The 14,353-nt window shown below is 43.6% G+C and overlaps 2 protein-coding genes across 5 annotated transcripts in view; one reads left to right on the top strand and one right to left on the bottom strand.

The window, feature by feature from the left end:
* Positions 1-7,243, bottom strand: part of zdhhc8b (zDHHC palmitoyltransferase 8b) — a 55,890-nt gene extending 48,647 nt beyond the window's left edge. The window contains exon 1 of the mRNA XM_079160940.1: positions 7,033-7,243. Coding sequence (XP_079017066.1) covers positions 7,033-7,136 — 104 coding nt within the window. The 5' untranslated portion in view covers positions 7,137-7,243. The remainder of the gene's footprint in view (positions 1-7,032) is intronic.
* A 3,414-nt stretch (positions 7,244-10,657) lies between these two features.
* Positions 10,658-13,982, top strand: pgam5 (PGAM family member 5, serine/threonine protein phosphatase, mitochondrial). Of its 4 annotated transcripts, none has more exons than XM_079161378.1 (6): positions 10,658-11,191; positions 11,540-11,721; positions 11,922-12,047; positions 12,397-12,485; positions 12,945-13,075; positions 13,441-13,982. In XM_079161378.1, exons 1-6 carry the CDS (start codon positions 10,959-10,961, stop codon positions 13,589-13,591), a joined length of 912 nt encoding a protein of 303 aa, XP_079017504.1. In that variant the 5' UTR covers positions 10,658-10,958; the 3' UTR covers positions 13,592-13,982. The 4 variants fall into 4 exon arrangements, with proteins under 4 accessions (XP_079017504.1, XP_079017503.1, XP_079017502.1 ...); XM_079161377.1 differs by having other exon boundaries at positions 12,942-13,075; XM_079161376.1 differs by having other exon boundaries at positions 11,922-12,049; positions 12,393-12,485.
* The last annotated feature ends 371 nt before the right edge of the window (positions 13,983-14,353 follow it).

Genomic DNA, 14,353 nt, shown 5'->3' with positions numbered 1-14,353 from the left:
TGTCAGCATTATCTTAACCTAGTTGTCAAGCAGTGACAGGAAGGCTGGGATGGAATGAGATTAGAAGACCTGGCCTATTATTCTCTGGGCCTCTTTCACTCATCAATACCGATAGACGGCAGTCTGCCCCGACTGTATGAAAGCTCTGCCAGCAGCCTGCTGCTCAGGCCTACATGAACCATGATGGAGGGAAGACGAGGTGGCAGTTACCTTTCTCTTTAAAAGTAAGTTTGCCTTTGCACTCTGGCCACAGTGTAATTAATGTTGGGTCTGACTAGGACTGCAAGCAGGAGAAGTGATGGTCTACACAAAGTGAACACAGAAGTAATTCTATTATTGAGATAACAAATAATATTGATGTTGTGTTTCTGCTGCCTCCCTAGGATTCTTTAAAAGGACCTTTGTTGGACTCCGGATCCCAATGAGAAGCACTACTCTCGAGCTTTACTCTGAGGAGACACAACAGCTGGACATACCTTGGCTCCGACAGATAGATATATGGCGGCTCCCTGACTGGGCGGACAGGCCTGGTTTGTGTGTGTGTGTGTGTGTGTGTGTGTGTGTGTGTGTGTGTGTGTGTGTGTGTGTGTGTGTGTGTGTGTGTGTGTGTGTGTGTGTGTGTGTGTGTGTGTGTGTGTGTGTGTGTGTGTGTGTTTCATGTATTAGCTGTTTGGTTAGCCATAGGAGTCCCATTCAGAAGTCCCTTCAGAAACATACTCTGTTAGACCATTGACACAGTAGATCAAGACATTTGTCTAAAACTCCGATTCGATCGCATCCAAACATTCAGCAGCTAAAAATACTATGAGCAATGGAGTTCAGATTCAGACATATCAAGCTCCCGCTGGAGTAACACTATGAGTTCTCCTGCTGTCTCCACTGTTTGAAATGAGACTTTGATATATGACATTTTAAAAACATCCAACAGAATCCTTCCAACGTTATCTCCAATTGTATTTTCATCATGTAAACAACAATGACACAATAGGTCAAAGTCATTGCATGTCTTACAACTGCCTCAAACTCCCTCCCTTGTTGTTTAATTCTACCACAGGGGCAAGCTACATGACTTACTTTTGAATGTTAAAGCTGCTCATAATGATGCTCAAACATTTGAGAAACACATCCACCACTAAAGACTAAAAACTGGATGAGTCTGCGTATAGTGGCTATGATTAGGTTCAATCACCCCTTGAGCTAAAACATATAAATACAGTGCACTAAGGGATCAATCAAGATCAAATGAATTGTAACACTGAACTCTTTCTCATTTAGAGACCCACCACCCAGGACCCACCGGTCTCTACATTCATTCTAACTATAGTTCAGTGTCTGAGTAGTAATGTTCTGCATTACCAACGGGAATCAAAACAGTGCTGATGGATTTAAATAGAAAGTAACTCAGATTGGTGTTACATGATGGTATCAAAGCAACAAAGCTTCAAAGGAGTTTTGCTTCTGTATTGATGAAATCAGGACATTGGGGGTTGGGACATTCACTTAGACGTAACCGTGGTGGAACAGGGTTTTCTGACTGCCACACCATGGAGCTGCTGTATCAGCTTTAAAAAGGAAATTCGCCATTTATTTCCACCTGGCACATTTCCCATAAATGTGGCTATTGTGGCTTTTTGGGACGAATTAACCACCACATCGCTAGAACAAACAGACAGTAAATGGAAAGCTTCTCACTGCCTCATATATAAACAAACCAATGTGCCAGTTGATCCCGATGTAGATCCCTATGCAGTTAGCCATAATGAACGTTCCAGGAGGCTTCTTTCTGTTTACTTTTATTCAGAAACGAGGGTTTGAAATGAGTCATGTAAAAAAAACTAAAGAGAGCCCTTACTGCCTTAAACCTCTGCTAAGAAGTGAAGGGTGTAAAGTCAGCGCAACTCATAGACACACAATTGCCACATTTATGGTAAATAAACCGTAGTTATCCTTTAAAGCTGTGAGGCTGCAGGAGCAGAGACGATTGGTGAACAATCTGTGTTGATCTTACGTGCCTTGTGGTAAACCATTAACCACAATACAATTGGAAATTAAACATAAACCAGCACACAGGCTAAAATATGCTGTCAAAAGCAGTAAGACTAAAATGTGAATTTGTAAAGGTTGCCTTATCTCCTATATTAGCTCAAAGAGAAATAGGACCACTTGGCTGTCACCTGAAGTACCTCCTGAGAGCAGAATTGACATAACCCTGCACTGCAATTGTCAATCTCCAGACCATCAATCAAGGTGCCGATGGACGAGGACCTACAGAGGAAATTACATCTTTATCTAATCTGACGAAGCTAGTCACACCGCACCGACCTGCTGTTTTTATCCCCTGTTATCTCGACAAACCAGAAGTCTGCTCCACATGGATTTTAGGCTGAGGGAATATTTTGTCCTGTTGAGCTTGTGGGCTACTTTTGGCCCTGTCAAGATAATCAAGTTTTATCCTCTGTGTGACATGAGGACAGGATAGTTCCTCATCCACCTCAGCTGAGGAGCTGAAACCTAATGCTGTGACAGTGTGTGAGGACAGAATAGTAATATTCAAGCGAATGTTTTTTGATGGCAAGATGAGTGGGAGTTGAAGAGGAATACTGATGAGCTTGCCTTAAGAGCTAAAATGTCCTGCTCTCATGGGAGTCATGGATTATATATTTTGTAAAGCTCACTTGGAGGTTAAAGTTGTGCGAGTATGACACAAAGGTCCTGTTTCTTTTCTCATAATGCTGCACATGAGTATCACATGGAGGCTGAGATTCTCTGGTTTCTTGCTTTGATAGACGCTTCTTCATGAGCAGAGACAGAGAAAGAGCTACAAGGGCACATTCATAACATGTCAATTGGTCATTTCCTCCTCCTGAGACGTGATCTGTCCTTGCGACATCTCCAACCTGGCAATATATCCTCATCACATATTTGAATAAACAAACTAAACCCAAAAGGCAGCCAAGACGGTCTGGCTCCCACACCGAGCATAAACAGCACGGGTTAAACCAACACAAAAGGAAGGCAAACGGGCTCTAATGGATACTAAAACTAAGCAGTGAAGCATTAATGGTTACAAGCTTGTTTACTGAACCCCTTGACAAACACACGACAGCAGCTCCGCATATATAATCACACACGGGGCGGGGATTAAGATCAATGAACCAGCATTCAATTATGCTTTTAGATGTTCAATGAATAAGACGCAGAAAACCACAACACTGCAAAGGGAGAAGGGGACAGGTGAACAAAGAGACATTACCAACAACTCTGGCCATCTGTTGAATGTAACATAAGTTACATACATGTAAAAAATGAAATGTTAGCCCATATTAAGCATTTCAAATATATTTCAAGGAAATATTTGCCACAAAAAGGTTCAAAATTAGATCTGTACAGAAACTAGAAGAGGCTTCCCAGCTACTGGTGAGGAGAGAGCTACAAGGCTGCTGTGCCTATAGGCAGTCTGCAGTAACCCAGAGTTTCCACTCTATTTCATTTACACTGTTCTCTTGCACCGTTTCTTTAGCATGAGCATTTCAACACGTTCTGTGTTATGTTTCCCTGGGTCAGTTCGGTAGAAATCACCCACCTACAGCTTATAACCTGCTGATGTTATGACCCATGCCCTCAAATTTGCCAGCAAGACAGTTTTCTTGACTTTAGACATTGATATCTCCACAATGGCTTAATTGATTTTTACCATTCAAACTGCATTTGACACGTCCATCTCCCTTTGAACTGTGAAGATAGCCCTCTCTTACAATGAGGACCCTAGGAATATAGGGATGTCAATCTCCCTATAAATAAATTAGATGGCTCACAAAAACAGCATAGTATAGTAGCTAATGTAGAAATGGCTTCATAAGTAAGCCTTCTCTCAGTTTTTATTAAAGATATTATATTTCAAGGGAGTCACTAAGCTAACGCGAGCTACAGTTGGCCATACCGCTAAGCCAGAGAAGGAGGATGTGGTGGCAACTTCCTGTCCTGTGTAAATGGGGTAACTATATACAGGGGTTCTATATAATTAACCCTGTAAATGGCTCTATATTTAACCATATATGTACCATAATAGGTTAAATATATGAGCACTTGTTTTAACAGGGCATCATCCCCCTCTTTCCTATGTTTCGACAACTCTCAACAACTCTCTTCAAGAACCTCAGAGTGGAGCACAAATGAAAAACAATGCATCGGGTAGGATCTGAATGAAGCACGACTCAACCGATATACAGTGAAAAGGAGGAAACAGATGTGGAAGCTGAAGATTAGATTCCTGACGGGCTTATTCTCATGTGCAGCGCTGCTCTCAGCCTGGTGATTATGGCTCCACCACTGACTACCTCTCTCGTAATTCACCGTCACGCAGCAGAAACTGCTGAACCAAGGTCTCGTTCAGGTGATCAATCGATAGTTTCCACACATGTATCCATGCATACTCTAAAGTTTGGACTATTAGGCTTGACAAGAAATGATAATGGGCTGACTGGCAGTTCAGTGTCCTGAACAAGTTATCATTTTGGCATATGGTCAAGGGCAGTGATGAAGCTATAATGAGGGATTACTTAAAGGTAAAAGAAAGCTTCTTCAGTGCAGCCAGAGGGACACATTTAGACACAGTGACAGGTCTAAGCTACTGTATAATATAATCTAGTTATAGACCCAGGCTGGGATAATATTATGGTGGCTAAACCGTGACTAAAAGCTTAATTTATCATCAGTATTTTTTTGTGATGAGTCGTGGTCATGCTGTGGAGATATAAATAATTCTGTACTAATGTGTTCTAATTCAATCTCTGTGAGAAACACAAACTGTCAGGCGTTAGAAAGCCAAACACAGTAACACACTATGGACAGTGTGCTGGTGTGTGCGAGCCAGTGCTGGCCCCAAGTCTCATCCTCCGTTGCCCATATGACACCAAGTGGCCTGCTGGCAACCGCGGGACCTTTAACGCACTGCGGCCTAGAAATAAAAAAAGATTTGTGTCCCTGGCACTCTGCTGCACACAAGTGTATATGATGGACTTAGTATAGTTCTCTAATCCCCTGCATGTCTAAGCTTGTGGTTGCCAAACAAAGTTGGCAACATAGAAATGTATACTGTTCCTACTTTTGCACTTGTTGTATGCTATTCTGGTCAATAAAATGTAGATGCCACACCACTGTTCTATGGTTTGTGCGTGTAGCTTTGCACTGCAGTCAAAGACGCGGCTAGACTGGGTTCAACACGATGGACTCTCTATATGTGTGTTTGAGAATGAGGAGACATGGCCTAGTTTGGATGTGCACTGTTCCCCAGGGGGTTCCATTATGTGCGACTCAATCCTCCGGACCTTTTAGTGGGAAATGAAGGAGCAACCGAGTAAAGTCTTAATCCTCACCCTTGAACCATCTGCTGTGTGGATTGACGTGAACCCCAGCAAAAGAGCAGCTACTATAAAAAAAAAATCTTACTCATGCTATTTGCAAACAAAATGCAGATCTCCTTATTAAATCACAACACATTATTTCCACTGCAAGGCTTGTAAATCAGGCCATTTGTTTATGCAAAGCCCGAGACACTACACCAAGGAGTGCTGGGATTTTTAAAAGCTAAAATCCGACCTAAAGACACAAACCCACAAACACCATATGTCTCCTTCAGTCTCGGTCATTGACCTGAGACTGAGAATGCAAAACCACTTAGGGTGCAGCTTAAGCATTTTCTGTCTCTTCCTGCATTTGTTCTCGTTCATACAAGTGAAGAACACATTTGGTGTCACACTTTTGCATCAAACACAGATCCGTGTCAAAAGGCAATACATTATTTTACTGATACAAACACTCACGATATTGGATCAAAATCAGCTGTTTAATTAGAGACATATTAGGTGAAAATATGCGTTATAAATGATAGAAATGGCTTATTATGAAAACAGCGACACATTACCTACACAACCCTAATGTTCCTATTAGCCACAATAACATACGGTCTTTAAAACCCTGTTCCACCTTTTGGAGAGAGACTTATCACATTCTGCAGTGTTATACTTTGGCAAACAACATGACTGCATAGGCTAAAGGTTGGATGAACTTTCCCAATAGTCCTCAGTCTTGATCAGAGGATACACACATGATTTTTAACCCCCCCCCCCCCCCCCCCCCTGGTTTAGACCAGACACATCACTCTGTTATCTCCCAACCTACAGGGAAAGCCCTGCATTAAATTCATGACACTTACTACCTCTTTCATCACATGGAAGGGGTCTTGGACGATGATGCTGGTTTATAGGGTGAGTGATTATGTTATCATCCTGATTGCAGCTGGTGTGGATAAACCACTGTCACCTAGCTTTAACTGCAACATAGAAATGCACTACAAGTGAATTCATATCTGTATTTGAGAGGGTAAGGACGTGTGTACTCGGTCAGGAGTTGCCCATAATCCCTCTTCTCCTCCAAAGGAAAACCTAAATATGGTGACACATGGTGGTGGGTGCAAGAGAAACCTATAGGTGGAGGACTCCTGCAGGACTCCCACTCTGGGGACGCCAGGCTTACCATGACTGTAGTGCCTCTTGATGGGTTGTGTGACACTGTATCTGTCCCAACCGAGTGGGCATGAATCAAACGCAACCGCCTGCTGAGCCAATGCAACCATTTTAATTGTATCAACAACTGCCTGCGGCATTTCTTCAATGGAAAGTGAGTAACCGCGGCCTACGCTGTGGTCCCCCTGCACGATAACAGCGGCGTTAAACTTGCATGGCTTATTGGAAGTTTGCCTCGCAGGTACAAGCCCATGGCTGAGCGGTCTGTCGGAGGCTGCACATGAAGGCACTGCTGCGTTTTGCAAAAAAAAAAACATTTCAGAACCGCTAGCAGACCCCCCCCCCCCCCCCCCCCCCGTTGGGGGTAGATAACGTTATAATCACTTCTTCCACCCATGCAAACTTCCGAGCTGCAAATCCACTCTCGTCTGTGTAATCTGTGGCTACAACACAGTGTAGGAGAACCCCGGCACGCAACGAACGAGAACAAGAAGCGATGCAAACTTACGTGAAGACGAAGAATAAAGTGGTCGATCCCACAAGGAGTGTGGCAGCAGTGGACACTGGGATGTATTTGGTGGGTTTAAATCTCTTTCCAGCGCTGTTGGGCATTCTGTAATTTCCACATTCCTCTATTATTTATTCCGATTGGAGTCGCATGTAGAAGAAAAAAAAAAAGATCCAATACATAGGCCTCTCTGTGGCTTTTAAAAGGTACCTCTTTGCTATCGTGGAAGCCGCATAGATCCTAAGATAGAGAGGCAGGAATACACAGCGCTCACTCACTGGAAGCCTGGAAATCCCACCCTTACAATCCAGCCCACTGGTGAGGTCACTGAACCGCTTGAAAAGGTGGAGCCTCCGTGCAAACCCAGCAGAAGTAAGTGATCGGGGCTGTAATGTTGAGTGTCGCTCTGCGCGATTTATTTGTTACCCGGACATCTCGCACATGAGAATAATTACATTTGTCTCAGAAGTAAATGCTCACCGACTCGATCAATGTTGATGAATATGAGATTCGTGGAAAATCAAAATGTCTCTCACAGTTGAAGAAGACTAGTCCAATGTTAGCTCTGGTCCTGACAGGCAGCGGTCTCTGGGAGAGAGAAACACCAAACTTCACTTATCTAGCAGTTTACTGTGTGTTTGAGCGTGCACACATGGACAAACCAGGCATAGTTGCTTTTACAGAAAGTCCACTTCCATTCTTAAATTCGCTATGATTATTGTATGGCAATAGGCATCAATTCAAGTGTAACTTAAGTTGCTAAAATGTCTTTTCCCCATACCCACCAGTCCTCAAGAGAGTCGAAATGTTACTGTAATTTGGTTAAATTTGTGCGGCTATACATTGTAAACCAGTGTCTCATAAGCTCGTTAGTTTGGCCCCACTGAGATGTTGCATGTTGAATGGATTTTACACAGTGGCGCAACAACAGAGAGTATAGCGAGAGAATAATAATCAGGGCAACTCCAGCTGCAGTGACTACTGTGGATTTAGGGATTACAGCGCTCTCAAGCGGCGCATGTTGGGACCTGTGGACAATTTGCAAACGCCGGGTGCGGGGGTGAGGAGCGGAAGTCGTCATCGTTGCGGAAGAAGGGAAGCGGAAATGATGGGAGCATGGGTGGGAGTGCCAGGGGGGGAGGAGAGACAGTGTGGCCCAATCCCAATGTCCCCCCTTTAAAAACACTGAACCCTCAGGAGTACACTGAGTGTGAGAGACTGTGAGGGCCTTGAAATGGTGTAAATAGGAATGGGACAGCACTTTGCTGCAACAATATTATGTTCAATTGTGGGTATTTATTTTATACAGTTAACTCCCTGATTTGAACATTTTCCAGGCTCGTTCCTCACAAAATGAGGTAATTTAAAATAATCTACTTACTTGTTTTTATCAACATAGCTGCAATGACTAAATTAAATGTTTGATGAATAAATCTGTGTTTTTATGTTCCATCTTTATTGCTTTATATTTCTGAGTAAATGTAATTTGCCAGGCTGAACACACATGCCGTCCTCTTTGTTTACCTTTTCTTTTTTTTTTACATCTCAGGCTTCCACTGGTCACCCCGTGTTTAACGTCACATTGCGATGCATTGTGGTTACTTCCCTTGGGCAAAGTGGAGACTTACGGAAAGTGCAGTAAAGGGCTCAACATTTTTGCGAGAGAGCCCTCAAACACTCGCTGATTCGTCAGTGGAACAACCCTAAACCCTCACAGACTCAAAATCCATGAGCCCGTGAGTGTGGAGATTGGGCTTGGGCGAGCGAGTTACATCATTTTGTTAGACAAGGAACTCCCTGTCGAGTAGGCTACTGGGTATAGGAAATAAACTGGAGTAATTATGTGGTGGTACAAGTGTGGGCTGGATGGAAGACATTAGTGGTTGTGTTTTATAACCCTTGTAAGAGAGAGTTGAACAAACTTAAAATACATAGAAGGACAAAGAAGACCAAGCCGTGTGTGGTGTTGGAACATCAATGAACACAACACATGGTGGGGGAGAGGGGAAACTAATGGCAATGGTCGTGTCATTGACGATTTGTTAGATGAGGGGAATTCAGTGTGCTTATGATGGATAATTCATAACATTGCTTCAATGTGTGATTGGAAAGTATACCAAGAAGAACTGTAGGTAATGACTATTGTCCAGTCTTCTGTAAAAAAAACTATTTAATGTATTTTTAGAGAGGTTGATGCCCAGAAACGTCCCAGCAGCAAAATAAGAAATACAGGCAACGGACATAGTCTCTGCAGATACAGACACACACTTCTTTTGGGTCATAAGCGATGATTGAGAGGGATTATTTTGGGATGAGTCTTGTTTTGTGATGAGTCTTGTTTTGTTTAGGAAAATCTCACTGTTTGTGCGTTTAAGGCAGAAGGAAAATACTAAAGATGAGCAGAGTGTTGCAACTTCCATTAATTTTGGATATGCTATTTAATGTTAAAACAATAAAGGGCAGGAGGATTGAATGCGTTTATTTGTACTGTACAATAAAGTGTGCGAGGAGGGTAGAATATCAACGAGTTGGAAGGAGGAGATTATTGTCCCCATAAGGAAGCCAGGGAAAGATGCGAGTAAGCAGAGTCGGTCCTATCCAATAAGCGATTGGGCCCCTGGTCTCTGAATCTTTTCTTGTGGACTCCCAGAGACCAGGGGCCCCACAAGAAAATGTGTGTTTAATGAACATGAGACAATAGCCAAATAAAAATGTAACTTCCCAAACAAAAACTGATTTTGTGCCATATTTGTCAACAAATGCTGACAAAAGAATAAGCTTAGAGACAGGTGAAATGGACAATTTGTGTAGGCTAATTAATTAATTAATTTACTGTCCCCAACGAAACAAGTACTCCCAACTAGCACTCCCATGATTCTCTGGTAAGAAAAAAAACACAATCACTTTTTAGCAGTAATATTAGATATGATAAGTTGAAAAATGTGCCAAGCAAAGACCGAAAGTCAACACAAGCTGGGATATCTTCACAAACTATTCTTTGACAATTTTCCAGCACTACAGCCCATGAATGAAGTTAAAAGTCCAAAGTAATAGCACACTTTCAATTCTGGTATATGGGTCGCCAAAAGCCTGGGGCAGGCCCTGCAGTGCAACAAATAAACATTAACATTGCACATAAACTGATGTAACAAATGGTAAATGAAAGACTAATGTATTACTTAACAAAATAGTTTGTTTTCGTCAGAGTTCTCCTTTTTGCTGAGGCGCTGAGCGTCTTCCATCTTTTCCTCCTGGATTTGGAGACTTTTCTTCAGATGAGGGATTTCTGATGAGGGATTTCTCCTGTTTTTTGATGCTCTCCTGGCTCTTTTTGTTTTGAGCTGTGGTCTATAGAGCCAATACCCCAATGCGAGACCCCTAAAATATCAAATACCAGTCCTGATATGCATGCCACAATTGGTACGTTTCTGAGCATGACAAAGCCCCTAAAAAGCCAATTAATTTGGCAGAAGAAGAACAAGAAACGCTGCAGTTTCAACAGGGCCTTCGCTGGCCCTAAAATGTGACAAACAGGACACTGTAGGAGTTAACTTGTTCCAGCAGAGGGCAGTAATGTAACACTGAGGATGCCAGCTGCCGTTAAATCCCGAAGAAGAAGAAGAAAGCTCTGGCGAGTCACCGTAATGTTTGTAGGAAACTGCTGCCTTTATTAGCTTGCTATATCTGGTGCGAACGGTAATTTTAGTTTCCAGCTAACAGCCACCGCCCGGGTACATGTCGTGGCACAGAACGCGTGTTTTGTACCCTTTGATGGAGTTAGGATTAAATAGTCAAACGCCGTTGAGTAACTAGGAAGCCATACATTTGTAAGGGGGGGAAACCGCGTTAGCGTTAACGCCTTCGTAACGGTAAACCAGTTAAGCTCGGCTAACGTTAATTAGCTAGCAGTAGTTTGCTTCTCCAGGATGTCGTACAGGAAAACTTTAAAACTTATTTGTGGGTTCGCCGGAGGCTCTGCCGTGCTGGTGTTCGCCGCCGCCGCCGCTGACTCCCGGGGATACTTCGGTGAGCACCGGGGAGGAGAGGCGGCCGGTCGATGGTCGAGATTGACGGTCCTGCGAGCCGCGCAGCCGGCGTGGACACCTGCCAGCCACACACCAGCACCGACTGGCCACGCGTGGGACTTTAACTGGGATAAGTACGTGCCTTTACGCGCGCTGTCTCTTTGCTGTTTGGTTAATTGATCGCCCACTCACCCCCTCAATACCACCTTGTATGGATTCCCCCAAATCTCTGTCAAATAGTGATAAATGTAATAGCTGGCTATCCACCACGGTGACATTTAGGTTGATTTTGTGAAAGTAAAGTCAGCTATAAATAGCAAAAAAATTGAGTTTAGCTTAAGGTTTCTTAAAAACAAGAGGTTCTATTATACTGATCATCATCTGAAATCATTTTGTGTTGACCCAGTCTTCCACCCCTCAAGTTAATTGAGACAGACAAAGCCACCTAATCTCAAGATCACCTGATCTCACCCTTTGTTCAGGAGAGACCCATCTGCACTGACCAATGGGAAGAAGACATCGACGACCGCTCCAGCAACCGAAGACCCCAGCTCGGAGCAGGACAACAGTAAACCAAAAGCTACCCGCAACATCCTCCTCATCAGACACTCCCAGTACAACCTGAGCGGCGCCATCGACAAGGAGAGGATCCTCACTCCGTTAGGTACCCGCTTCCTCTCACGTCACCCTGGAAAGCTGAATAGGCAGCAGTCTGGAGAGTCATTTCAGTCAAGCAGAGGGTCACAAATACACTGAGTGTATACATACATGCAGCTGTACCACCCTGACAGCAGAACAATCTCTTTGCCTGCCGATTGTCCTACCCACATTTTGTTTTAACGGCCGTTGTCTCTCCGTTTCCAGGTCGGGAGCAGGCGGAGTTCACGGGCCAGCGGTTGGCGGCGTTGGGACTCAAGTATGATGTCATGATCCACTCCAGCATGGCCCGGGCCACAGAGACGGCCAATATAATCAGCAAACACCTCTCAGGTAGTGGATAGATGCCACACTTCCCTTTTAGAGCGGCACTGATCAATACTAGTAATCCAAAATGAAGGCTCACGGTACTGGTGTAATGTTAGTGTCATCATACATATTGTTATATTCGTGGTTCTTAAAAGCCGTCATAGCTCAACTATTCACCAGTCGTTACGCTGTCAATACATACATTTTCAAACTTGAATATATTTCTGCTTGCCACATGTTTCAAGTTGTTGGGTAATGCTTACCGCTGTGGATACATTATTCATATCATGTTTATCATTGTGAAATGCACCTGCTTTAAATGCTGAAATGTATATTAACATTTTTCCCTGCCCTGAACGTCGTACGGGTCTAGGAGTGGAGCTCGTGAGCTGCGATCTGCTGAGAGAGGGGGCGCCCATCGAGCCCGTTCCCCCCGTCACTCACTGGAAGCCCGACGCTGTGGTGAGAGAAGATGCATGCCCTCTACCTCTAGAGCGGGTCGTAAAGGCCTGCTTTTCTATATTTACACTTCCTTGTTTAGGTATCTCTCTGCTGCCCGTGTGTCTGTGCAGGTGTCCTGTGAAGTGTTTGTTAAAAAAAAAAAATCAGCCAATCCATCAGTGCGCTGCCACAGGAATGTGTCGTAGGAAGAGTTGATTTCCAGAAATATAGGGACATAGTTGAACTGTGTTTCAATCCTTTAAATAACCCATGTAAACAGTGTCTGCCCTCAGTGATTCAGTGCTTTAGTAGAAGTAACATTTTCCATATAGTTGGCCTCATTTTGGAACCAAACTCTTCATACATTCCCCACAATGCACAGCAGCCTCGTCGATTGACTCTGCTCTGACTGAGGGGTTCAAACGGAACCCTTTCATTTGACAAAGCTGGCTTTCAACCTCTCTACCAATCCTCCAGCAGTACCACGAAGATGGAGCTCGCATTGAGGCAGCCTTCCGCCGCTACATCCACCGGGCCGACCCCAAGCAGAAGGAGGACAGCTACGAGATCATCGTGTGTCACGCCAACGTCATCCGCTATTTTGTCTGCAGGTTTGTGTCGCCGGCGGTCTGGCTAGAGTGTGATCTTCTTGCTTTGCTAACCATTGTGTATGAAACTATGCAGCATTGTTTATTATTGAGTACGTGCTTCACTCTTGTCATTGTGCTGTTGATGGAATTATTCTAAGGAAATGTCCAGTTTAATGTTGATATTCTAGCTGCTACATACAGCTTTGTGCATTTCTTGTTGACTGTGCATCTGGTTGAAAAGGGACATTTAGTACGTCTAGTTCGTTATAAGGGTCCAATGACTACTTACAGGACAAGAGCGCACACATATCAAATTCTTTGTTGAGTAAGTGCCGTGTAAATATAAAGTCGCTCCAGTGTTCATATCTTTCTTTTTGTTCTCTCAGGGCTCTACAGTTTCCTCCAGAGGGCTGGTTACGTATGGGCCTGAATAACGGCAGCATCACATGGCTCACCATTCGACCTAGCGGCAGGGTGGCCCTCAGAACTCTGGGAGACGCAGGATTCATGCCCCCGGACAAGCTGACGCGGACCTGACGGCCCGACGCACGGCCCGTTTCTGGGACTCCCGATTGCCTGGTCAGGTGGTTTGCAGGGTCAAAGCTCAGCTCCTTAAGTGTCTTGAAAATTACTTTTGATGTTCTTATTCTGTAATTGAAACTACCATCATCCAATGAGAGACTCTGTGGTTGCGATTACTTCCGTGCCATAGAACGCCAGCAGAAGTGATTAACGGCTGCCCCTGAATGTAACTGAGGATTTTTTCACAAGTGACAGATTTTTAAACCAAAAAAAGAAAGTGTTTGTATAGCTGTTGTAAATGCAAATCATGCCCTTAGCATTGCATCTATCATGACAGTAGGCTGAAGTGTGAAGATTATTGTATTGTATGGTGCAGCTGTAGTAAATAAAGGAAAAGGTTAGGTTCCTCCGTCTTCGTCACATTTATTTCCTGAAATAAATTGTAAATATCTTGGAAAAAGCACATAAAACATTAGTATTAATTAGGGGTGATGTTTTATTGATTAGCTGAAAGCAAATGAGGTCTAGACATACAGAAAGAGAATTCACCATGAAAGTTAACTTTTAATGAAGCACAGAATGCTAAAAGCACAAGAAGCATGTTTTAAGTTTTTTAGGTGCATTTTTGCAAAGTTCCACATTCATAAACATTCAGAGACCAGAATTAGATCTGTTGTCACCTGGGAGCACACGGACAACAATACAATCTTCTCAGTGAAGTAGTTTGTGCTCTCGGATAAAAGGTTTAGTTCACAAAAAAATGTACATTCAGAACAC

This window comes from Pholis gunnellus, assembly GCF_910591455.1.
Source record: "Pholis gunnellus genome assembly, chromosome: 6".
Taxonomy (NCBI): Eukaryota; Metazoa; Chordata; class Actinopteri; order Perciformes; family Pholidae; genus Pholis; species Pholis gunnellus.
This window is presented reverse-complemented; position numbering and strand designations above follow the sequence as displayed.

Excerpts from the sequence above, each read along its gene's own strand:
- pgam5 (XM_079161375.1), top strand. The coding sequence starts at position 10,959 with ATGTCGTACAGGAAAACTTTAAAACTTATTTGTGGGTTCGCCGGAGGC. Across the intron at positions 12,050-12,392 it reads TCAGCAAACACCTCTCAGGT|CTAGGAGTGGAGCTCGTGAG; the intron begins AGTGGATAGATG and ends CGTCGTACGGGT. Across the intron at positions 13,076-13,440 it reads ATCCGCTATTTTGTCTGCAG|GGCTCTACAGTTTCCTCCAG; the intron begins GTTTGTGTCGCC and ends TTGTTCTCTCAG.